We start from the raw sequence: 26,036 nt of genomic DNA on the forward strand, positions 1-26,036 counted from the left end.
TATGTCTGCCTTAGTGCCCCCACATTCATCGGCATGGTCCTTGAGGAGCGTGGCCAGTTGCTGCTGTTGCACGATTAACTGGTCGAGGGACTGTTGCCTCTGCTGGGCCATGGCCATTTGCGGTGGTGTCACAGAGTGGCTGTTCGCCTCATGTTGCCTTGCCACAGGGCTTGTGGGGGATGGCCAGTCGTCGTCTTGTGGGTGCCCCTGCGTGGTATCCTCATGGTGTACGGGATGGAACAGACAGGGGGATTGGGACAGGTCATGGATGGATCTGACTTCGACATCCCCGTCTTCTGTGTCGGAGCATGCTGCCATTAATGGGGTGTCACCTATGGTGCTGCTGCCACCAGAGGCAGTGCCTTCTGTGGCATCCATTGGGGGGACCTGTGGTGCTGCTGTTGTGGGCATGCTGGCTGCTGGGGTGCCTGTTGATGTTCCCTCCTCTGTGCTGCCACTTGATTTGTGCTGCTGCCGTGTCTTGATGCGTGCAGCTGAGGTGGAGGGTCTTTGGCCGTTGGTCTTGGCCCTCTTTGCAGGTGTGCTGGTAGGGGTGTCCTGCAGCTCGTCGTTTGGATCGGACCCTGTGGTGGAGTAAAGGAGGGCGAGCGTTATTAATGGGTCTGTGGGAATTGGAATGGCAATGTATCACATGCATTGGGGTGGTACCTGAGGGTGATTTGGGTCGGGGCCTTGGAGGTGCTTTCATTTGTGTGTGGAGTGAGGGTGCAGTTGTTTGGCAGCCTGCAGTTAGGGTGTGCCTGCTGCACGTGTAGTGGGTGTTTTTGGGGTTTTTAATTATTTATGTATTTATTGTGAGTTTTAAAGTGCGCTATCAGGCCAATGTGTGTGGACGTTCTCCTGGCCATGTGTTGCTGTTGCGCTATGTGGACACATGGTTCTTCACATGATTGGACATTGTGGATTTGGCATGGTTTTATTTGGGCCACCTACCGGATTCTCCGGATGTCTGCACTCCTTTCTCCATCCCTCCGACTCCCTCTATGCTCTCCATTCCAATGGTGGAGGCACAGATTTCTTCCCAGGGGGTCAACTTGATGGGTGATTCCGATCCTCCCCCGGTGGCTGTGGCAATGTTGCGGTTGGCAGAAAGTATGCTACGGACGCGTATCCGCAGGTCGTCCCGTCGCTTTCTGCATTGCTGTGGGTTGCGGGGTGCGGTCCCCACCGCACTTACCCGCTGTGCCACCAGGGCCCATATGGCCTTCTTGTTCGCAAGTGCCGTCCTGGTCATTTGCGTGGAGAAGACGGCGGCGGCATTCTCCTGGAGGGTCTCTGTAAGCACGGTGAGTTCCTCACGGGAGAAGTGGACCTGCCGCTTGCGGTCGCACGCTTTCTTCGCTACTTTTCCCATTTTTCTTGGTTTCACTAGGGTGGATGGCGGGTTGGGATGTGTCTCAGGGTAGTGTTTTTAGTGGTTGTGTGGATTTTGTGGTTTTATAGGTGTACGGCGTGTTGTTTCCCGTTCCGGGCCCATGTTTTTACTTCCGTTTCCGTATATTTACGGTCACCGTACTTTCCGGTTGGCGCTCACTGCGGTGTCCGCTAAGATGGGTGGCGGTATTGCACCTAGGGCGCCGTACGGCGGCGGTGTGGGCCGTTTTGGGGTCATTTCCGCCATCGCGGACTTTGCACTTCCGCCATGCCGTGGTGCTCGTGCCCGATGGGTCGGAATGGGCCGCACTTTGCTCCATCGTGCAATGGCGGAAACGCTATTTACGCTGTGGCGGTCCGGTCAGTCACTTTCCGCCAGGGTCGTAATGAGGGCCACTGACTCAGACCTCTATTGGGGTGTTCCGCAATTACTTTCTCAAGCTTCTGGACACATCTCTGCTGCTTGTACACTAATTTCTCAGAGTCTCTACAGTTGTCCGCTCCCAACTTCAATTCCCTAAACGTGAGCGCTTCTGAGGCTCCCCAACATTTAGCAATATCCTGTTTAGCAATTACAAGGGCTCTTACAATAAACTATTTCTCATAATGGGAACAGGTCAGTTGACTCCACACATCCAAGACAGCCAACGTGGGTTCCAGCAATAGTGTCCAACGTAGGACTCTTTCCAGAGTTTTAGAGACATTCCACAATAGCATTTAATAAGTGCGTAGGACCGCAGTATATGAAATGATGACCCTTTGTGCGTGTGACATCTTCGGCATACCACCTTTCCCGCCGAACCATGCTGTATAGTTTCATGGGTGAACAATAAGACCTATGCAAAGTCTTGACATGTGTTAAGCAATGCCTAGAAGTAATGTTGCCCTCCTCCTGTGCACATCAGGCTTCCGTCCAATCCCCCTCATTCAAATTCTCCAAGTCTTCTTCCCATCTACCCATCTACCTCTAGGTTTAGTGCCTTGTCTCCAATAACGGGTGTATGTCAATGAGATCGAGCAGTCCATTCCCAGCGATTCTTTCCAGAGGTGTTGAATCAGGCAAGTTGACAATACCCATAGGTTTTGTGGTGCTGTCTAATCTGTAGGTATAGAAGAATCTTGTGCTTAGCAAATCAAAGGCATCTTTCATTTTGCAGGAGGATTTCAGTTGGTGTATCAGGTCACCTTTGTATATACTCCCCCTTCTGCCCCTCTAACTAATATTAACAAACTTGTGTGTTTTCAACATGACATTCTGCCATAGCGTAGCTGCCAGTGTGAGTATATTATCCCACTCTTTTGGTCAGTCTGTGCCAGGTTTGCAATATCTTTCTGGGTGGTAGGGGGAGAACTCGCCGGCTTGCCATCCAGCACTAGCAACGGTGCCCTGGACCTCATATTAGCTTGATTCAGCCTGATAACTGGGCTCAATTTAATCATGTGACCCCTGTTATTTGCCAGTGCGATTTGAGTTGCCCAATAATATCTATGCAAATCTGGGAAGCCTGATCTGCTCAACGTTCGTAGGGCTTTCCTGGGGATTTATTATCCCACAGCAGCCTTTTAACTTATTGAAATCTGTCTTGAGTATTTTGTACCGAGAGGGTAATATGAAGAGAAACTTTGGAAATGCCACCATCTTAAACGTCGCACTCTGCCCATCAGAGTGCGGGGCAGGGAAACCCAATGCCTCACAATTACCAGGAACTTCCTTAACAGTAGAACCCAGTCCAGGCCGAGAAATGGCTCTCTTGATATTGCTCGGTGGATTCCCAGGTATTTAAATGAAGTTGGCTCATTGCACAAGGGCCCAGATCATCCCTCCCCAATGCTGAGAAACGCAACTTATCCCAATGTATCCACAAGCCCCTAGGACAACCGTGGTTTACGGAGATAGAAGAGAAAGTTGTCTGCATATAGTGAAACTCTGCCCTCTGCATTCGCGGGCCAGCACAACCCCTGTAAAACCAATGGCTTCTCTGCAACCCTGCCTTGGTGTAAAGCGCTCTATAAATAAATAAATCAATCAATCAATTGTTCCATGACTAGCGCAAACAGTAAATGAGACATGGGCATCACTCTCACATACCCCACAGCAGCGCAGCTGAAAAGATGTTGACATGTACACATTGATCCTGATGGCAACAAACTGGTCCTTGCACAAGAACTTGAATCAGTTGCTAAAGACCGATCCAAATCTCATTTTTGTTCTAGCATTGCCTTTAGAAAGGACCATTCACCTGAACTGAATACTTCGCGTGCATCTACACGCATGCAGGAAATCAGCAATGGCATCAGAGAAGGCCAAGACATTAAATAACCTCTGTGGATTCATCGGAATAGATCTCTCGTGTTTGAATCCATATTGGTCTGGGCGGACGAGCCAAGTGATTGCATGAGGTTGTTGCAATCCTGACGGATTTTCTGCATATCTCTTATTAGTATTCATGAGGAAAAATTCATAGACATTTGGAATCATTGTATGAAAATGTATCTCATTAATATTAATGAGGGGTATCCTGAAAACCCAGCATGGACCCCGCCCTCGAGGCCTGAAGTTGGAAAATCCTGTTAGATGATTCGCGAATATGTTTGCTAGTATTTTGGTCTTGCCATTCAGATGTGAGATCAGCCAAAAGGAATTACTCAAATCAGACACAAATTGGACTGTTTTCACAGTTTATGAATCACCAACAATGTGGATGTTTGCAGGTTGCTCGGAAGGGTATCCTTCAATTTACTGGCATTATACAAGTTAAGCAGGAATGTGTGTTCATGTCCCTACCCAAGAATTTCCATATCTCAGCAGAGAGCCGATTAGGATGCCGGGTTTTCGCTATATGCCTCTACAATCATTGTACCTTCCCCTATGGTTACCCCTTTGTCAGTACTAATCTCGGCTATCCACTTCCTCCTTCCCGATCAACCATTCAGTTGTTTACTTATCTTTCCCACTATAGACCCTTCTTTTGCCTTACCATCGGAGGCATCGCGCATGATCTAAGCCAAGTGCCTTGTACTTTCTGTGGGCCTTCAGTAATTCATCATGATCAAACTCCTCACTCTTTTGTAAAAAGGCGGCCTACAACTGCTGAATGCTTATCAACACCTGGGCTATTTCTGTCTATGTATTTGCTTTCCTTTTTGCACATTATGGAAATCCTTCCCTCACCCCGCGTAAGGCTGTCTAATATGCCTCCCTGCGCTTGAATGATATAAACTTAATTCGTGCCTGGATGTGAATGTCCAGGCTAACTCTAATATTAGCAGCAGCACCTGAGTTTCACCCTGGCGCTTCTCAAAGCTAGGTCAGCGCTAAAAAAATATTATAATAATAAACATAATAATAATACTAATAATAATAATAATGCATATCTGTTTTTTCATTGAGCCAACGGGGAGAGTGGCGATTCTCCTTCTTTGGGGCTTCTTCTCATTGGGATGAAACACAAGTCCACCTTGATGCATTTTTGCCCTTCCCCGCACAGAAATCTCTTAATCTTGTTTCTTTGGAAACTTAATCTTTCACGCCTTTATTAATATTTTGATTCATTGATAGAAATGTGGAGCACTGTGGTCCTTGATCAAAGAGTTAAAACATAGATGATTGAATAATTTCATTGCCCATTTTCAGAGTTAATGTGTTCATTTGACCATGTCCAACTTGCTTCCTTTAAACAGGAACCCTGACGGCATAGAGAAGCCCTGGTGCTACTTCAGAGGCCTCAACGGGACCCTCAAGTGGGACCTGTGCTCTATCCACGCATGTGCAAAATGTACGTATATTGAGGGATCGTCTACGTATATCTACATTTTGCAGGGAACTGGGTCTTGCAAGTCACCTAACTGAACAGTCAGCATGTTTATGTTAGTAATATGGGCAAAACATTGGACATTTCAAAATGTTATAATCTCTGTATTGAAGTTTGAAAAACTGTGCAATCGGTCTTGAAATGTTGCTGTGTGAATCTAGTCTAGGATATTGAATATTGTGAATTAGCCAGTGGCCCTCCGTTTTTGACAGGATAATCTGAAATATAAACTTTAGGTGTTGTTCAAAACTGAGTGGGGTGTGAAAACTATTTATCTCTGTGGGCCTCCTATCAAGAAAAATACCACCCTCATTTTCTAGTTTCTGGTCGCTCGCCAAGAGTTGTAAACTCACGTTACTGACCCATTTAATCCCCCGACTAAAGCTGCATCAAATAGTGTGCAGAGTGGAAACAAAACAGAGTATGAACTATAAGCTGATGTTCTTCGGATAACGAAAGATACAATTACTGCCTGCCTGCAAGATATTCCACTTTCAATTTCCAGCAAGGGTTGTTCTAGCGGCAAAACTTTTCACAACTTTGCTGCCATTGGATTTCCATTTATTTATGTGAGAATTACATTTAAATACATTTTAACATCTCTGATCACAGGCCAAACATCAGGAGATGTGTGAAAACCCAACAGCCTCCCCTTTCTGCATCCACAACCCCTTCTCTTAACCACCCCCACCTGCACTTTTTCTTCTCTATCATAGTTCCCTTACCACCCCAACCAAACTTGCACCCATCCACTGGATGACAAATTCACCCTGTGGGCCCATTGACCTATTCACCAAAGACTGTCATGTATCTGGTGCCCTTGATCTGAAGATGGCACTCTCTTTGCAATCTATTACTTTCCACAGCCCCCCTCCTAGACTACTTGAAGAAAGCCACTGCCATACCCAATTTAAAGAAGCCCACTGGGGGGGCTCTAAAACCCGGCTAACTATCAACCTATCTGTATTCTCATGCACTACTCAAAATTGTTAGAACATTTTGCTGTAATCCACTTAGCTACATTCCTCGAGGGTCATGGACTTATCAAAAATCTCCAATCTGGATTCCATAGCACAGACTCCCAAGACACAGCGCTCACCCACTTTCTCACTATGGATCACCAGGACACCTCTAATTTCTTCTCATCCTGCTTGATCTCTGTCTTTGACCCTGCAGTGGGTGAGCATCTGAAGGAACCAAGCAGTCAGTCAAGAGGCAGAGGGGGAAAGTTAGCATGGGAGGGGGAGAGGGAAGGAGGAAGTGAAAAAGAGGGTTTTGAGAAGCTTCCAGAACTTAAGGAGATCCGGCTCAACTGTGAGAGGGGCAGAGAGGCCATTCCAGAGGGAGGCACCTGCGGAGGAGAGAGATCTACCCCTCACTCTCTGCTTGGAGAAGCATCTCATCTGCAGAGAGTTGGAGCTAGCAGACCAAAGGACTCTGGCAGGGAGGTATTTAGGGAGATAAAGCTGGATGTAAAGAGGTCCTAGGCCCCAGAAAGTTTTATGGATGATGCTGAGGGTTTTGAACTTGATCCTCGCAGCAAACGGGAGCCACTGCTCAAAGGCCCTGTGCGAGTAAACCTCGGCTTTCTAGGATTAGAGAATATTATATCCCAGCTTCCCAGGTTTCTCTGGGTCTGGTGGCATCAGGCTTTGTTGCAGGTAGAGTCTTTGCTTGTGAGTGGTGGAGTGTCCAAAGAAGTGAAGTTCTCTCACGCTGGAGTGCAGTGTAGACCAGCCAATCCAACAGTAACACAGGATCCTGTGGCGGGGGTTCCTGCAAAGGCAGTGTAGGCACTACATGATGCTGGTTATCAATAGAAGTCTATTGCTGCAGGACAGTGAGGTCACCATGCGCACCTCTCCTCACAGGCCCCAACCCGATCTTGAGGAACATCTACAGATCACAGACTGTACCTGAAGCAGGCTTCCTCTTTTGTTGGCTGGCCCCCTCATTCCCTTCTCTGACAGAGGCTGGGGGTCAGCTGAATGCACACGATTCTAGACGTTTTCCTTGTTGATTGGCAGAGACATAGATCAGAAGCACCACTTTGCTCTGAAATGTAGGGAGTGGGGTTCCCCAAGATAGCAGGGATAGCTTAATCCTCAATATGTCTTAAAGGGTCTTGTGGTTTCTTTCATAGGGATCTGCACTTTGTCTTAAGGTTAGCGTCTTCCACACAATAACCACTACCTGTTGAACATTGTCTCATTTGTGGGAAATTGTGGTAGGGTAAGAGTTCTAAACCCCAATCAAAATGTTGAATCCATTAAAACATTCAGACATCCATCCATTCAGTGGTGGTCAAACTATTCCCTGCAGTATGTTGCTTCACAACGACTTCAATCCCAGCCAGAATTAATTCTCCGTTGCCGTGCCTCTGGAAACCTCATACAGGTGAGCCGTGTCTATTTATGACCATGCTTGGGCTGCACACCTACCTTTATAGGAATAATGCCTGGCTGTGGAGCCTCGCCGCTAGATTGTAGAATGATGCTCCTTCTCCCCACCCTCAAAACTCCTTCCATCCTTGGGTGTGCACCCATGATGTAAATAAAGGTTACAAGATGCGACATGAGCTAACATTCCCGACAGTGCTTATCAGGCATGAGGTCTTCGTCAGGCAACTAGCAGAAAGAGCTACTGCAGCTAATAATATCAGCCTAACCCTGATTCAAGCACCGCAATAATGTAGCCTTATAGCCTGGTGTAATGGCTGGTAAATATCCAGAGCCCCCACTAACCCTATGTTCATTATGATCCACCCATTCCGCCTATTATTAACTGGTACCTATTATTATCTGGTAGCTTTTAGGATTCAGTTGTAGCTGCCGATCATAGTCCAGTGAATCAGGCCCATAACCTGGGTGTGGACATGAACCCCCAGGTTAACAAAACCTTTAAACATTGCTTTGCTTGTTTTAGGCACCATGAGAAAGGATGACATCTACTGTCTTTCTCTCATCAGTATATCCTGGCCAATGTCTAGATTTCACCCTGGTTAGTCTATTTAAACCCTAGAACTCAACGTGCCCAGTGCCCAGGTCACTCTTATTCAGCAAAGGGAAGCAAGGCCTTGTCATCGACAGGATGCCCAGACCCCAGGATGGATGGTCCTTGTGTCATCTACCTCTCTTGGGCACTGGCGGCTCTTTCTGTATCTGATGCACCTCGGAGGAGCCGTCTCTCTCACTCTAGATCCCCGCCAGAAAGCTGATCCAAGAGCAACGAGACCGACACCAACAGGAAGTAGCAAAGAGGATGTATTAACGCACAGAGACCTGAAAACAAAGCAATGAGTGAACATCCCTCCCCTCCCACATAAACATGGCTCTTGTATCTTTTCAGGTGACCTTTGGATGGTGCCTCTTCATGCCACACTCTGGCTTGGCTCCTTCCAATCCGAACCTGCAGCTCATTTCTGTCATAGCCAATCACTGAATGGGTCACATCATCTCCATCATCATTGGGCAGATTCGTGGGTTGTTTGAATGCCATGTCTGTCTTGTGTTAGATACGTTACTGGCTTAGAGTATTGATCCATAGCTAGCAAGGATGCCTCACAGTTGCGTCCAATCGTGGAGCTAAAGACCATAGTCGAGTCACACCAGATGTCCATTATATAGGGGTAGTCATTTCTTGGTTCAGTGTCAAGTTGGCTAGCTACAGGGGTCTGCACTATGGCTTCATTCCTCACCATCCTGAAGTACTCGGGGGGAAGACTGCGAGGGAGGACTTAACTTACATATTTGAATAAGAGAGATGGGCCCACAAGACGGACACGTCACGGGAACGCCTCAGTGTCTAGACAGCCAATGTACAAGGAAGCCATGCTACTCTCTCTCTCAATACTTTTAGTAGGGGAATGTGCATCCCATCCATCCTCGCACTTGCCTTTTACAGCTGCCACAATATATGTGCTATGAAGTTCATAGCAGCATTCTTCACATTACCACCCAAGATGAAAACCCCATAGTAATGGTACACAGTCACTACAGAAAGCAGCTGGCAGCCATCTGCAGCAAGACTCATAAGATCACCGGACAAGGGCAAGGGAACAACTGATGTCTGCAGTGAGAAAGAAGATGCCTCCGGCTTTTCCACTAGCACTGAATAACGGAAGCCCTTCAGTGCTGAAGCTGGATAAGCATGTTTGCACGGTCGCTTACATCTTTAGATTGGACTTAACAAGAAGCTAACTTTTTCCGCAGTTTGGCTTTGAAGTCATAGAGATGTAGAGAACCTTTTTGTAAGAATGTTTTCCTCCTGAATAACAAGCATTTCATATGAATGCACATTGGGCCTCATTATGAGTTGGCTGGTGCGGTATTAATGTGCCGGTATTACCGTATACCGGCACGTTACCCCAACGGACAACTACGAGTTTTCCCGGTTAGGTGCCTGATTTACCTCCAGCTAACAGCTGGAGGTAAGTCAGGCCCCTTACTGGCAAAAATCACCAGTATTTCCAGCACCGGTATCATCGGATGACTAAATCGTCGGCAGGAGCCAAGAGATGGAAGTTTCACCTACTTATGGTGGAAAGGAACGTGTTGCATCTATTGTGATGTTTAAATCATGGATATAGAAGTTAAATAGCGTGGATACTAATAAGCAGCCTTGTTTTAGGAGTCGATGTGTTGGAATGGAATTTGGTAGTAGACCATCTTGGTTTAGTTTCACTCTGATAGATGTGTTGCTATAAAACTGATGTATAAGCTCTAGAATGACGGATGGGCAGTTTGCTCTCTTCAGTTTTTTCCATAGTGGTTCTCTGGATATCGAATCAAAAGTTTGTTCAAAGTCATCAAAGGCTAGGTAGATATTTTGTTTTGTCATTAGTACCTGGTGTTTAATAGCAGTTAGGATTAGTAAATTAAAGCAATTGCCAAGACCGGTTATGAAGCCTGACTGATGAGTTTCAAGATTGGCTTCTTTCTTTATTCACCTGCTGAAATCTCTCAATATTAAGCGTGCAAAGATTTTCCCTAGAATAGCAAGAAGGGCAATAGGGTGGTAGTTCAGGTGATCTTTCCTATTGCCCATCTTAAATATTGGTATGATGATAGAGGTTTTCCATGAGTCTGGAATCTGTCCGGAGTGGCAAATCTTTTGAAAATTAAAATTCAATATGTGGGCCTATTGATGTGGGTTTGATTTCAGTACTGTATTCCATAGGCCATCCAGCCCGGGGGCATGGGATGAGCTCAATCTATGGATTTGCATGAGTAAATCTTGGTGATCAAATAGGAGCGATTTACAATTCAAGGTTAAGATAACTGTTTTATCAATGTCTTCAGCAGGCGCTGCGAATAGTGCTGTGAAATATATTGTCCATGTATCAGCACTAATTGCATTTAATAGTGACAAGGAAGAGGCGTACTTTGACCCCTCTCTTAATAATCACCATATCTCAGAACTGGACTTGGTCGCAATGACTGAGAGCATACGCTCTAGGGCTATCTGTATTTTCCTTTCCTTGTGTAGTCATAAATGGTTTCTGTATATTGTACAAATATTGGCTATATTTCCTATCATATTTGGTGATTTAGATGGTTTGATTTGCATTATTGCTCGCCTCTTGTTAGATTTCATGGTTTGTATAATTGGATCCAATGTATATTTATGAATCGAGTGGTATAGAAGACCTTTTAATTATGGTTGAGCAAAGAAGTGTAAGGTTTCACTATAGGATGTTCTTGTTATGGGGTCTGTGGAATTAAGATAATGCTGCAGTATTTCTGATAGCTTTACCAGTATGTGGCTGGTCCACTTGATTCAATTTCTTCCATTTAATTCTATGGGATCTCTATATTCTGTGGCCTAGCTACCCAAGTGATCACTAGAATATTATGGTCACTTAGTGTTGAATGTGCGATGGTGAAATTGCCAAACATATTGAGTGATTGCTCGGATATGAAAACATAATCCAGGATTGTAATTGTGGATTCTCTAGTCCAGATTGGATTAGGTGGAGAATCTCATTCTAGTGTACCATTTAACATTAAGAATCTCTGTTCTTTCATAGGTTTTAACCATTCTCTAGCGCAATTTGATAGTTTATTCTTTTTAATGCAAATACATTTTATGTTAATATCACCCACAATAGCAGTCGTTCCTATCTTTGGATTTGATGCAATGAGGTCAAGCATGTTGATTACCAGTTGTAAGAAATAGTTGGCTTTTATCATAGCAGGGTTACAGTATGAATTCAGTATGGACATTTCAGTGTCCAAGGCACATGCCTTCGGATAAGGGTCTTCCCTGTATCGATTGAGCATAGTTAGCATCAGGGTATCCGATTGTTTAAGATATGGGTCTCTAATTTCCCAATTTTTGTCATTGTTTCAGTGTTCATCATGGTCCCGTTTATTTCTTGTGTGATCTTGTTTGGATCGGGATTTCTGAATATCTTGTTCTAGGATCTCATTGGTATTTAGAGCCATTATTGCGGGAGGATTTGATTGTTGTTTATTCCGATTATTACATATGCGTCGTTTTTTTTTCCTCTAGCGTCATAAAGGTATGGTAATCCACATCATCAGAGTCTTCTACGATAGTATGTCTATGAACCAACTTATTGCTTTTTGGGGAGACTGTGTAGTCAGTTGCTTCTACCAGTGGTCTAAATGCAGGTAGGGTGGATACTGAGTATGTGGTTAGATTCATTAATTTGTCCTCCTGGCTCGTAATATCGATGTCAGGTGGTACAGGTTTGAATAAATCAATGCATGTAGCCACCTTTTGTAAGGTTGCTGTTTGTTTTATAGGAGTGTTCCGAGCAATCCAAACTTTTTAGGATTGTTATTAGACTTTTTAGATGTGATTGGGGTGGTCAATTGTTCTATGATTTTTTTAGATTTATTTGTTTTTCCTCTTGCAGCATTTTGTATGTTTTTCATTTTGAACTCCCAGATCATTTTGTTTTTTCTTTCCTTTCTGGCATTGAAAAACTTCATACATTGGCTCTTGGGGATCTAATAATTCACAGTCATTAACAACACTTACAAATAGAGATGCTGATCCATTTGGGTTCGTGTCCACAGGCTCCTCGGACCTCCATGTCTCAGCTGTCTGCAAACCCACCTCCTTCGATGCCTGGGGTTGATCATGTGGTTCTGAATTTTCATTAGGAATAATTAATGGGGCCACCATTGGTTGGCAGTCCCTTAATTCATTCGCTATCCAGTCGGCTTTAGCGAGATTAGCATGGCCAAATTTTCCTGGGCCTCTGTTTTTTTCCAGTGTTTCAAATAATTTGGTAAGAATAAAAATTCCATTATTTATGGCATTGAGAGTAGTCTCATGTGGTGATGTTACAGGTTGTCTCAACCTAAAGGACGGGCGAGGGGTGGGCTTTACATAGGACATGGGTGAGGATACAAAGGTATTGGTGAGTTCATTATTGGGTAAAATATTGATGAATGAGAGAGATTTATAGATTTTCTAAGCAGTAGTTCATCTATCTGCGTTTCATAAATTGTGGCATTTCCATTGCACATGTTGACATTCAATCACATTTCCTCATTTGTCATTGTAGCCTCTGGTCGATGCTTATCTAAGTGCGCAGGTGCCATCCCTTGAGACTCTGCTTCTTTAGTTGATGTTTTGACCACTTGAGAGTATAGTTGTGGTAATTGGGTGGTGTCTGCCATGTGTATGGTGGCTCGAGTGGAGGTCAGCTCACAGCGCGGCATCTCGAGCATAGTAGGAACCGTGGTGCACGTTGAGCCAGATGGCTCCATGGTGGCTACTTGGCATCAACAATGTCACTATATGATCACAACTTGGTGGAGCTTGCGTTGTAATGGTCAGAATCTCAGCATCCGTGATCTGCGCTGTCATTGCAGGCAATCTTTGGATTCATTCGGATATGTCCCGTGCATTGGGAATGATGCAGTTAGATTCAATCTCCTGTAGAGGATTGTTCATAAAACGCGAGTTGTAGGGTCGAGCATTCAGGGACCAAAGTCGTCTAATGGCCGTAGTCAGTGACTTGGACCATTTTCTTTCTGCACCGCTGTATCGCTCTTACTTGTGGCAGATGTTGATTCTTGCTCTCTAATATAGCTCGTGACCACCGGTGTGGCTAAGAGAGTGGCTGCTGTTAGTTTATTGTCGTGAGTTGGCATGGTCGTTTTTAAATTATACATTCTTGGTCACAGTTGTGACAGTAACAGATGGCAGGGGGAGCCGGTGGGGGCGAGTGAGGCGCTGGCTGTGCAGCTAAACAGCTCAGCAGCACTCGCCTCACACTCCCATGATGCGCGAGTGCAAAGCTTAAGTAGCGGGTCCGGGTCAGGCAGCGTGGCTAGTCTTCCTCTGCAATGGAAGATTAAGTTCAGCTATTTAAATTGTAGCAGCAGTAATGCCAGTCTCATACCATGTGCCTCCATGCAAGTCAGTGAGGTCTTAGTTGTGTATATCCAGGTAACGTTGTAGACCGCCGCACAATGTTCACAGTGGATTAGAGTCAGGCAGCTCAACAGCAATCGCCTCACACTCCCTTGATGCACTAAGGGATATTGGTTAGCAGCTTTCAGTAAACCACAACACAGTAGCAACCTCTGAAATGTGGCTTCCAGTCAGGTCTCGTATCAGTTGAATTGACAAGCGTTAACAGTGCTTGTGTTTTTCCCCTTTCAATAGAGAAAACATATCAGACTTTCCTGCACCCTTGCTGGATGGAACCCTGTTGTGTGGTTCCATTATCTGGGACACTATCCACTAAGACAGACTGTAGCTGTTTTCTGTGAGTGATTTCAAGCAGAAGATCATTTTGCTGCTCACCTCTGCTAGGTTGGAGGTGAGTGCTGGTCCAGGGAGGTATCATGCAGCCGCTGACTTTGCCACCGCGCCGAGCAACGCAGCGGAAGTCTTTCTTCACTCTGCACTTCAGCTGGGACTCTTTGGCTGGCACATGGAGAAAGAGAACACATGAGCCAGAGAGAGAGAGATAGAGAACGAGAGAGTGAAAGAGAGAGAGCGAGAGAGAGAGGGGGAGAGAGAGAGTGACAGACAACTCAATGAGAACAAGGCAATGCTGGGCATCAGGTGTGGGGGAGGGAGGAGAAAGGGGGAACAGAAGTCCCATGAAAAGATGAAGAGAGTGACAGGAGTATTCATCCTATCAAGCAAGGCCTGATGCCGAAATATGCATAGCAAAGCCACCAGAAGTGGCAGAAGGGCGCTGTACGCCACCACTCCCGGTGCATTACATTTTTATTTATTTATTTATGCTGCAGCCCACGCGCATCAGAGTGCATCACAAAAAGACTAGGACAACAAAGTAGAGACAGGACAGTCTGAGTGGTACAGCAGTGAAGGAAGAGGGAGAGGTCTAGTATTTGCCAAATTATTTGAACGGCACAGTTTTCAGATTTTTTCTAAACTTTAAGATAGTTTGATTCTAGTCTGAGGTGAGCTGGGAGTTCATTCCATTTGGCAGTTGCTCTGGTAGGGAACATTACATGATCTTACATTACGTTAATGACTGCAGGCGTGTTTGTGTATTTTGGTCATCTTCCAGTACACCTGTGCGCACAGCAATGATTAAAATGTGTGTCCCACCTGGGCAGATAAAGGTACATCAACCCAAAGCTCGCTCATATTCCCATGCCATTATCGGGCATAATGGCCTTGTGAAAGCGAAGCGATTTGCTTGTTCTGAAGTACTCCAACATAGCTCAACAAGGGCTGTTAGTACTCCAACATAGCTCAACAAGGGCTGTTAGTTTCAGCAAGAACAAATTCCCAGCTGTAAATATGTTTTGCTGCGCCCACAAGTTATGCTATGTTACGTTATGTTGACTTATACCACGCACTGCTACCACCACAGAGGCGGTGTAGGATAAGATAAGTGACTAACATAAACTATGCTGACACTCACTCACAGGGAGTACGCATCATGTTTTAGAGCACAATTAATGACGTCAATGAAAATGTAAATTATAACAGAATGCTAAGAGTTGACCACTAACAACGTGATGTAGCCCGTGGTTTTTCCTAAATTTGTCTGGGCCCAATAAGTCACAGGGGAGATGCTACACAAACCCCATAAAGGAGGTACAGTTATAATATCAAATCAGGGGTGCACCTTGATAGTTATGGTTGCTGTGTGGGGGGTGGCAAAGAATTCCAGGTGGCTTTTTTGTGAGTGCTCACTCTGGGTACCATGGAGCAGATGAGCGTCACGCAATAACTGTGATGCAAAATCAAAGAAAAGGGGTGCTGTATGTTTCTGCAATGGTGTACCCCACTCTGCACTCTGGTGTTGATACAGAGTCTGCAATGCTGTGCTTGACTGCTCTACGCACATTATTGATTTGAACTGATGTACTGGTTCTGTTTTTTTTCAGCAGTAACACCTGTCAGTATTCCTGCTACAATACCAGTTCCAAGGTCTACTCCAAAGAGTGTACCGAGGCCTACGGAAAAGAGTAAGCCCTCCCACCATACACACACACACAGATTGATGTTAATGTTAATGATGTGTTATTTATATAGCGCCTTAATCCCTTCGCCGGGGAATCGGTTAAGTCTTTCCTCCTCCCCCTTCCTCCATTCACAGAATTCCCTCGAACCACCCCCTCCACCCCACTTGCCTTCTTTTCTGTCCATTTTGAGAGCAGAAGCGCTGGGAACACTTTTGGTCCCAGTGCGCCGCTCCCGATCTGCAACAAGCCATCATGGAAAGGTAGAAGGAACTACACATCCTTTCCATGGCGGCCATTTTTTGTTTACTGTTTTTTCTATTTTTGAATGGTCGCCATGGAAAGGGAGAAGGGACTACATGTAGTCCCTTCTCCCTTTCCAATGGCGGGCAATTTGTTTGTTTACTTTTTTTCACTTATTTTCAATTGCCGCCATGTAAAGGGAAAACCGACTTCATTTTCCCTTCCCCGGCGGCCCTTTATATGGCATTTATTTTTCTGTTCCGAAACGCCAGAGTGTTTCGGAACAGAAAAAAATGCTTTTAGTACCTTCGTTAAGGACCTTGCTATACATGGGCCTGTAACTATGGGCCCCAGGGGCATTACCTTATGCAGTAATGGCCAACAGGCTTGGAGCTTATTGCCTAATTAACTCCTGTCAGTGTACCTGGTCTGAGGATAGTTCCAAAGTCAACTCCAAAGAGTGCACCAAGGCCCACAGAGAAGAGTAAGCCCCTCCTCACCCCCACACTCCCCAGACACAGATTGATACAGCATGTTGAATTGAGATAATGTTTCTGTTTTTTGCAGCAATAACACCTGTTACTATCCCTGCTCTGAGACCAGTTCCAATATCAACTCCAAAGAGTGCACTAAAGTCCACAGAGAAGAGTAAGTCCTCCCCACACACACACAGATTGACGCAGCGTCCACAATGTTTTCTTTGATTGTTCTACTCATATCATTTAGTTGAATCGAGGTACTGGTTCTGTTGTTTTCAGCTTTAACTCCTGTGAGTATCCCTGCTCTGAGTCCAGTTTCAAATTCAACTCCAAAGAGTGCACCAAGGCCCACAGAGAAGGGTAAGCACACCCACCACATACAGATTGGTGCAGCTTGTGCAGTGATCTGTGCCACTGTTCTACTCACTTGTGTGGAGGCACATCATTGATTTAAACAGAGGCATTGGTTCTGCTTTATTTCAGCCTTAAGACTCGTCAGTATTCCTGCTCCAATGTCAGTTACAAGGCCAACCATGCCAACACCCACAGAAAATACAACAGTGCCTGACACTGCTAAAGCCGCATTTTCTACCTGTGGAATTCCAGAGCTACCAGCAACACGAGGGCGCATCCTGCATGGGAAAAGGGTAACACCAGGCCGGCACCCTTGGCAGGCCTCTCTCGGGCTGAAGGTACGAGTCCAGTACATTCAGCCGGGACATTTATGTGGTGGATCTCTCATTTCTGCATGCTGGGTTCTAAGTGCAGCCCATTGCATCCCATCGGGGTAAGTATAACTTTAATGAGACCTATAAGATTTATGTATACGTCCTCATGCTTCGCCATGGTAAAAATGCACGTATTTATTTATTTTGACACTTATATAGCGCACCTAACCCGGAAGCATCTGGGCGCTTGTAAATACATTGGTATTTTAAACGCTTACTGGGTCTTCTGGGGTCACCCCCGAATTTGCTGTCCACATTGAACTGGCGGTGGGATTTTTAGAGGACCATTGGTGTCTCGCCCCCGATTTTCCATCGATTGCGTTTGTGGTTAAACGTTAATGCAGGCTTAACCCATTTTATCATTAAGTCATTATTAGTTGGGGAAGACTGCCACAAACTCCCATGGCTGTCCTCTACAAGAGTATTTGCTACAGACGAATGCACTTGCACTCCTCAAACACTCCCCCCCCTGAGTATGTTGTTGCTACTTGAACAACAAACTTTTTATAAGAGCTCTCTTGTTTCGTTAGTCAGTGAGAGGCGCAAAGAAATGTGCATTAGAGTGAACAGTTTGCACGCAGTTATTAGTGGGGTCGATTCCTTCCTGCCTTACCTTACACTGAGTCATAATAAGGCTGGCCGCTGGTTGATCACCCGAGCTCAATTGAACTGTTTACTGCTAAGGAATTACACTGTAAAATGGAAGAGCTTCCCTGACATGTCGACCTGCCCCCTATGTGTGGAAGCTGTGGAAGATCTTTTGCATTTTGTGTTGGTTTGCACAGATTATAAGCTTATTAGAAACACAGACAATGTCGCCCAGCTCTATTTTCCATTCTCTCTGTTGATTCCTATTATGTTATGTTGTAAAATGTGTAAAGAATACATTCGCCAGAGGCATCTTGGGGGTGAGGGTACAATCCTGATGCAGATCAGAATAAGAGGGTTTTCAAAGCACGCCTAAACATAAGGTGAATCGCTATAATTCGAACTTCACATGGCAGCGTGTTCCATAAACTTGGCAGCGGCCACCAAAAATGCACGTCTACCAGTTCTGGCCAGTTTAAAACACGAAACCACCAAAAGATAGCTATCCAGAGGATGAAGTGTGTGGGTAGGGACATAAAGCTGAAACTTAACCCACAGGTAGTCAGCTCCCAGGCCATGTATGGCACGATGGACAATACAGAAGGACTTGAACGCAATACGTTTAGCCAACGGGAGCCAATGAAGGTTACGCAAGATAGGTGTAGTGTGCGTACCGTAAGGTGACCCAGTAACCACCGAGTCGCCAGATTCTGCTGTTGCTGATGAGATACACAGGTTGTGCCAAATTAAATGAGTTACAGTAGTCCACACGGCTGAGAACCAAGGAGGCTACCACCGGTGCATGAAGATGTCTTGGGAGAAAGGGAAGAACTTTCCGCAGTGTTTTCAGCTGTAAATGCCCTCCCTGAGAGATGGTGCCAACCTGGCCTTTCATCAAAAAAGAGGACGAAAGCTTCACTCCCAAATCCCTGACAACAGTCACAGGAGAGGGAAAGGATCCCAAAGAGACAGACCAAAAAGGAGGGGTCCACGTGGCAGCCATAGACAGAGGACCAACCACGAGTACCTCCATCTTATGCCCATTCAATTTAAGCCAGTTGGAACTCATCCACCATCCCACAGACTTGGCCCTTTCAACCTTTCTAAAAAAAAAATCAACATATTTGAGAAAGGCCGCTAAAATTGCTTCTTGACCCAACACATTCAGATTACGTTTTTACTCTAGTTTATACCTGCCAGTAACTGCCCACACTCATGTTCTTTCTAAATCAACTCCAAAATAATAAAAGATTTTTTCACTCCACGCCCTTCAGAATTGGATACTGGACAAATATAAACAAATATAAACAAGAAGCAGCTGGAAATGCCCAATTTTACATTTACCGGTTTTATGGACTGTAATTGAACCAGGGTTAGTGTGACGATGAGTCACTTCTCTGCCTTGTCCCACAGAATGTTCACCAGGTGTGGGAGAACCAGACTAGGGATTCTTGTGAAATGATCTCACTCTCCACGCTTGTGAATAGAAGATATCTCAACCTAGGATGTCTTTTCTTCCTTAGTGCTTCACTCTCACACCTGACTTACATTTGGAGCTGACAGCTTTACAGTGTGGATTGAACCCATTACATAGCATTAGATCCCAGTGGAGTATTCGGCCAGGGAAGACCTTTTTGCAGAGTGCTTTTTTCTATAGGTGCAAGACCTGGGGGCGGAACTAAGGAAGAATGAAAGCTCCGGTTTAGGGAAGTACATTTCAATAATTTTGATGTCTTCCTGTATGCTTCCCTGCTCCCCCCAAATTTATTTATCTATAAGCAAGTTAATGTGGGTATTGCTGAAAATGAGGGTGGACACTGCCATTGGCTTCTATCAGGACGCCACCTATCCACTGTTAGAATGTACCCATAAATGGAGTGGGAACCCAATATTCTGCTGAGTAGCTTTGGGATTGGTGACAATCAATTCAAAGCCCCGTTCAATGGGGAAAGGGGAGAGATATCCTTCCTTTAGCATTCCTGGGGAACATTTGGGGCACTGCTGAAAGTCCTTCAGAGCTTCCCTACACTGAGAACCCGTGACCGGGACGTGGAGGTACCCAGAGTGGAGACAGTTCCCCTTAAGGCTGCTTAGCATACTTCCCCCTGACAAGGAAGTACTGAGGAGAGATAGAGCTGTACAAATATTTTTAATTGATCCCACTACTTTAAAGTCAAAGGGCATTCATTACCTTTGACATCTGCTGTCACTCAGCTGAACGAGAAAAGGACTGAGACAATTCTGAGCCATCAAGACACAGTTGAGCCTCTGCCTAACTAGTGCCACTTCATACCGCAACCAGCTGAGTGGCCCCTTCATCCTCTTTACCCCCTTGAACCATCAACAAGTCTGAGTTAAGTCACTGCCCCATTTTCATTTCGGGCGCTGAAGGAAGGCCAACTAATCGTCTGTGCTGGGCCCTTTCTGAAGTCTGCCGTTTTGCAGTGACTCCTTTCTCCTTTGTGTTGTTCCATCATTCCCTGTGAGTGTTCCTTCCTTGTTTGTCTTCCTCTTGTGTCCCGCCCCTCACCCACCATCCCCATTGGCTACTAGTCCTCTTATTTTCATGGTGAAGCAGGAAGCTAGCAGCCATCAACCTGCTTTGACAACGGTGAGGGGGGGAAGCAATTACTGCACCCCACTAAACTGAACAACCCCTCTAATTACTCTATTGATCTTATCGCACCTCACCTAAGCATCAGTGACCTGTATTGCTTAACCATCACTCACATCTCTCTAATACAGTCGAATTGTGTTGCATTGCTGTCTGTGTTGAAACTAGGCCTTTTTTCCTCTTGTTAGGAAAGTCGAACCTCAGTTTGTCTCGCATTGCTGTCTTTGTTGAAACTAATATATGTAAACACATCAACTCATATGCCGGAAGACAAGAATTGCACTGCTGGTGTCAGTCTTGCATTCTTTTATTTGATTGATCGAGTTATGTAAAAATACTTTGTCAAAAAACCTGACAACTCTAACAATTCCATTACTGTGTACCGCTATTTTACAAATTTGTAATGCATCCTATCTAGATTACCTTAAAACATATACAAACACCCACTGTTTCAGACAACTCAGAATACTAACATAGATTTCTGAATAAACACTGTGGCATTCTCCATTAATACACATTCATACATAAAGTGCAAACGTGCTAAATTTCAGACAATGATTTGATGAATCTTATTTATGTTAAAAACCATTACATGATTTTAATACAAAATTCAGCCTGCCCAACATGTTTCGTTCCTTCTTAGCTTGAGTGTGAGTCTCTGGAACTTCTTCATGGGCTAATTTGTCTGTAAACACTATGGTGTTTGTCTGTGATATATTTCTACACATTCTATATTATGTGTTTCTTGGAATTCTACATTTCGATTTTGCTTGTTACTACAGGTTCTCAAAGTTCATTAGGCGTATTTTTAGTAAAATCTTTGACTATTTTGTCTTGTATTACTTTACATTGGATCTTTTAGTTTATCCTCCTGTAGTTAAACAAAACATGCATCTTGTATTACTTAGTCATATACAGGTATGATATAGAGCATTTAACATAATCGTCTCTCAATGCTAATTAATATGTAGCATGCTGCCAAACAAAGAACATGATTTTTTATTAAGGGCAATCTCTACAGCTTTACACTTCTGCCATGTGTCTCTATTCTTAACAACTTGACTGTTCACCTCTCGACCGTGTCTAATAGTCGCAGACTATCACTTTCATTTTAACACTACATGCAGAAATTATTCCACCTCCACATGCTATATATTATTAATTTTGTGATACATGGTGCTTTAGGGATTCTTCCCAGGTTACTCGTGATCTGTCTCGGTGGAATCTTTTTGTTGGATTCTTGCTGACAATTCCTATGCTACAAATATATGTTAACATTGTTGTAATATCATTAGTAGTCACTGATTTACTGTTTTTGGAACCTTTTGTCACTAAACTGTATCGCTATCTTGCTTCGAGATCTATAATTCACTTACGTGATTGTTTTAATTGCGTTTGTCGTACCCGCTCTTTGGTGGCTGTGACGTAATTCTACCACCGGGATCAAACAGGTTATAGCTGTGACCTGTGGAGACACACCCGCCTTGCTTACGCGTGTTGAATCAGCATTCAGTCGTTCAACACTTGTTTATTCCTCGTGTAATGTTCTTACCTATTTCAACATTCAAGTGTGTCCCTCCGTAGATCTTGAGCAGTTGCTGGCTTGCAGCTCATCACTGCAGCCTTTGTAATCCTACTGTATTCTGTTTCCTGTAACGTTACACTTCCTGGCATGCAGTACGTCCGACTTTATCATTTCTCGCCGGGCATCATGGTACTTGTATTATCCTTGGCTGTTGTTCTTTTTGTTATTTTTTACTTTATAATATTGTCAAGGCGTGGTTGTACTTACTTACTAAATTAGTTGATATTTGTTAGTTCGACGTACCCCACTATTCTGGTGCAGTGTTATATCTTTCTTCTTTCGCTGGTCCTGTAGTTTAACAAATCTGCTTCCTATATTCCCGTGTGGTGCTGGATTACTTGCAGGAGATTGGATTTTATGCAGTCTAAATTTTCTAGCGTTTCTTGCACTCGGTTGCTATCTCTAGGTGCTGGTACTCAATCACGGTGGGATTCATCACATATTCATAGGGCTTGCATTATCTACTCTTCCTTATATCTGCAGACTCTATACCTGCTCATGGACGTCTATAAATACTTTTTGATTAGGCTGTCTTTAAGTGGTGATTTGACCCACGTACTGGAATGTCTCTTGGATTATCGGGATTGACTCACTCGCAACCACTCAACCGTTCTCATTGAGCCCTTTTAAGTTGCCCTTTGTGAGCAAGATACATTCTTGTTCTTTCTTGAATAGTTTTTCTTTGTCTATAGCCATATCTTTGTTTATGGGGTGTTTGCATATCACAGTCCAGTGAAGATCCTCTACTTTGTGGTTCCTTAAGGACAATGGGCCTCATCAGGAGTTGGGCAGTGTGGTAAAAATGCAGTGGTAATAGCATTACTGCCGCATTACCGCAGCACCCACGACTTTGGGGGACAGCCGGGAGATTCACCTCCAGCTTTTGACTGGAGGTGAATTTGCCGTCTTCACAGCCACTTTCGGTGTAATAACTGCTGCAGTAATTGTGCCGAAAAATGCCCCATTGAGTCCTATGGACTAAATAAAATGGGGACTTACACCGCCACTTGTGATTCAGAGGTAATACCGCCGGACCAAGTGGTGGTAATGGTAATGGCAAATGCGTTGGGCAGTATTCATGCAGATTTAGTAACGGGATACCGGCCAACTTCTGATGATTCCCAATTAGTGCTTATGTGCTTTTAGTGAAGACTATCATTTTTAGAGGCCTGCTTGAATGTTCCTTTAATTTTGAAGATTACTGCACTGCTGTTGCTTGTAAACATCTGCTTCTGCTGCTGCACATTTCTGCGGAGTATACAATGACCTCTGTCTGTGACCATCATAGTGGTGAGAGCGGTATACTAGAAACTTGTACCTGTTTTAATCTTCCAACAGCAAAGCCTCTGAGCCAAGTTGGAGTATAACTTCCGCTATAGTGAAAATTAGCCTTTGCTCTCTCCTGTACCTTTTCTGTCCTGAATAGGATTTTGTCACAGTGAGGGACTGTACGTCTGCTACAAATGTTAAACCTGTGTGGTGAACTTCTGTGATACTGTCTGTCTTTCTCAGACTTCACTTGTTATTAAGTAGCTCATTGGAGGCTAGCATTTGTTTGTAAGGACTAACCTCATTGAGGCTATTTGTTTGAAATTTGAGCCAAGTTCTTGTAAGTTGCTCCGGAGGCTATATTTCTCAACTGAAATTGAAGTATCTTACATCAGGTGATAGTACTTAGAGGGAGACTAGGACCACTTTATATTAAGAACTAATACCATTCACAATCTTCCCATTGAATAATCCAAAAGGGCCTCAACCATGACCAGACTGTGGAAAGACATACACATCAACACTCAATTAGAAAGACTCGAAGCAAACGATCTGATCTTCACTGCAGATCAAGCACCAACTACACCGGATAAGAAACTCTGCCATATTCATAACTGGATGACTTCTCCCTCAGTCCAAAGAAACCTTTTAAGAACTCAGAAAAGATATAAAGAATAAACTTGACAAATGGTTCGCCCTCATACCGAACCACATGAAAAAGGAAAATCATAAAGTGGACAAAATCTGCAAACAGACAAATGTGCTTAACTTCAGGAGCTATCTACGGGACAAAAGTCATCAAAGCCAAGAAAGTGCATTACTCCCTAAGCATAGAATCGGCACAACCCAGCCACATCCAACTCAAGAACTCGGCAATCAGATTGCAGCACATTTCAGCATAATATCCGATGAAGCCAAGAACATCCACCTAGTAAAGGATGGTCACCTTTGTGCCCTACCAAGAACATAGCACCCGTCATCCCATCCTCATCCTTTCCAACCTTATTTTGCCTTTTCGCTGTAGAGGACCTCCTAGCCCCCAATGACTCATGCAACAAAGCGGCATCTCCGTAGGAACCGTGCCCTTCTAACTTATATAAATGAATCACAAACCATCTAGAAATGACACCTATTGTCCTATACTTCTTTAATGACTCGATCAATAATGGGAATGTCCCACTAATTTCTTAAAATTTCAAGAACTGATCAGAATGACCCGGCTCGCTATCACCCCATCTCAAACACTCCTTTCATCTGAAGAAAACTAGAAAAAAACATGTACAGTCCACGCTGGGAATTCCTTTAAACAATCAACCTTCTGGAAGAGGCACAGATAATTCAGAGAGTGTGCTCATCCTTCCTTCTCGGCTGATTCTAACACAATTATCCACAAGATGCTTCTAGAGAGAGTGGGAGACATTGGAATTAAAGGAACACCCCTACACTTTTGTCACTTCCTTCCTTAATGCTAGAACCGAAACCACCATCACGGTCCACTACAAATCCCAGCCATGCCTGCTGATCTGTGGTGTACCTCAAGGATCCACACAATGACCTCCTCATTTAAACATCTACATGACACCTATAACTATGCAGATGATGCACAAATAATCCACAAACTCACAAGCAATCCATCAACAAATTCTCCAGATATAACAACATTCTTTAGACATGTGGATGCATGGATGAGAGACACAGGCTAAAATTCAACCCAGCTAAAACAGATTGTATACACTGTCCATCTCCTTCAAATACTGCCCCTGGACAGATGAGATGGGTCCGTGCCCAATACCATCTGACATGGTAAGGAAACTCGATAACACAGTGAACAGCACCCTTACATTTGAACGTGTAAGGGCCATTGTCAGAAATTGCTTTTTCCAACCCTGTGCATGGCAGTAGATCATACCTTACTTAACATTCACCAACAGAAACTGGCTTTGATATCACTTTTGCTAACAAGACTGGATCACGCAAACAACCTCTGTCTTGGACTGTGGGAAGACCTCATGGAAACATTACAAAGAGCAAAAAGGTTTGAACATATTACCCCAGCACTACATACTCACCATCGACTGTGCCATTGGCTGTCAAGTAAATAAAGCATTTCAAAACCCTCTGCATGACCTACTCCTCCTAACATGAAGATGGAGTGCTCATTTTCCTTTGCAAGCAAGATCAAGCACTACACACCTTTGAAGACACCAAGGTCCTTTATTGCTGCTTTGTTTCTAGTTCCTAACTTAAATAGGAAATCAGAAGGAGGATCCTCATTCTCCCTTATGGCTACCAAGCTCTGGAACAACCTACTGAAGCATGTCCACCTGGAAGAGAAACACATGACCTTCAGGAAACAGCTGAAGACATGGCTCAAGCAACTAACATATTGGGGGAACAGCAATGAATCAAGCACTACACAACAAGAAACTACCCTGGTTCCAAAACTCATACAGGGACTAGGCATGCAGAATGTTTTCACAAAACATGTTACATTGGAGACCAACCTGCTATAGCTTATGTTTAGAGAGACTAATTGCCTCAATATCCAGTGATAAAGTCACCTGGGAAAAGATGAACAGGGGGGCGACATTTCCCCAAATTTGCACTGCCAAGAAAATCAAGCACTTTCCCCAAATATTCTAGGACTGGAGTTAGTAACCCATACCCATTTTAGAATATGCGGGTGGAAGGCTTTTAGGGGCGCAGGGAAAAATATCACCTACTTGACAACTTTTTCCCAAGGGATATTGTCACACCCAAATACGAATAGGTGCCACAACAGGAAAAAGAACATAATAAAATATGCGCTTTAATCCACAAATCCACAAATAACAATCCCACAAAGAACATGTTACCAATACATCCTGTTGTACGATCCACTGCAGATAAC

General features: G+C 44.3%; 1 protein-coding gene across 1 annotated transcript in view; it reads left to right on the forward strand.

The window, feature by feature from the left end:
- Window positions 1-26,036, forward strand: part of HABP2 (hyaluronan binding protein 2) — a 287,724-nt gene that overhangs the window by 223,007 nt on the left and 38,681 nt on the right. The window contains exons 8-12 of the mRNA XM_069611848.1: window positions 5,077-5,171; window positions 15,566-15,646; window positions 16,451-16,531; window positions 16,642-16,722; window positions 16,846-17,149. Coding sequence (XP_069467949.1) covers window positions 5,077-5,171; window positions 15,566-15,646; window positions 16,451-16,531; window positions 16,642-16,722; window positions 16,846-17,149 — 642 coding nt within the window. The remainder of the gene's footprint in view (window positions 1-5,076; window positions 5,172-15,565; window positions 15,647-16,450; window positions 16,532-16,641; window positions 16,723-16,845; window positions 17,150-26,036) is intronic.

Source organism: Ambystoma mexicanum, chromosome 8, assembly GCF_040938575.1.
Source record: "Ambystoma mexicanum isolate Mex_15411 chromosome 8, UKY_AmexF1_1, whole genome shotgun sequence".
In the NCBI taxonomy this organism is placed as follows: Eukaryota; Metazoa; Chordata; class Amphibia; order Caudata; family Ambystomatidae; genus Ambystoma; species Ambystoma mexicanum.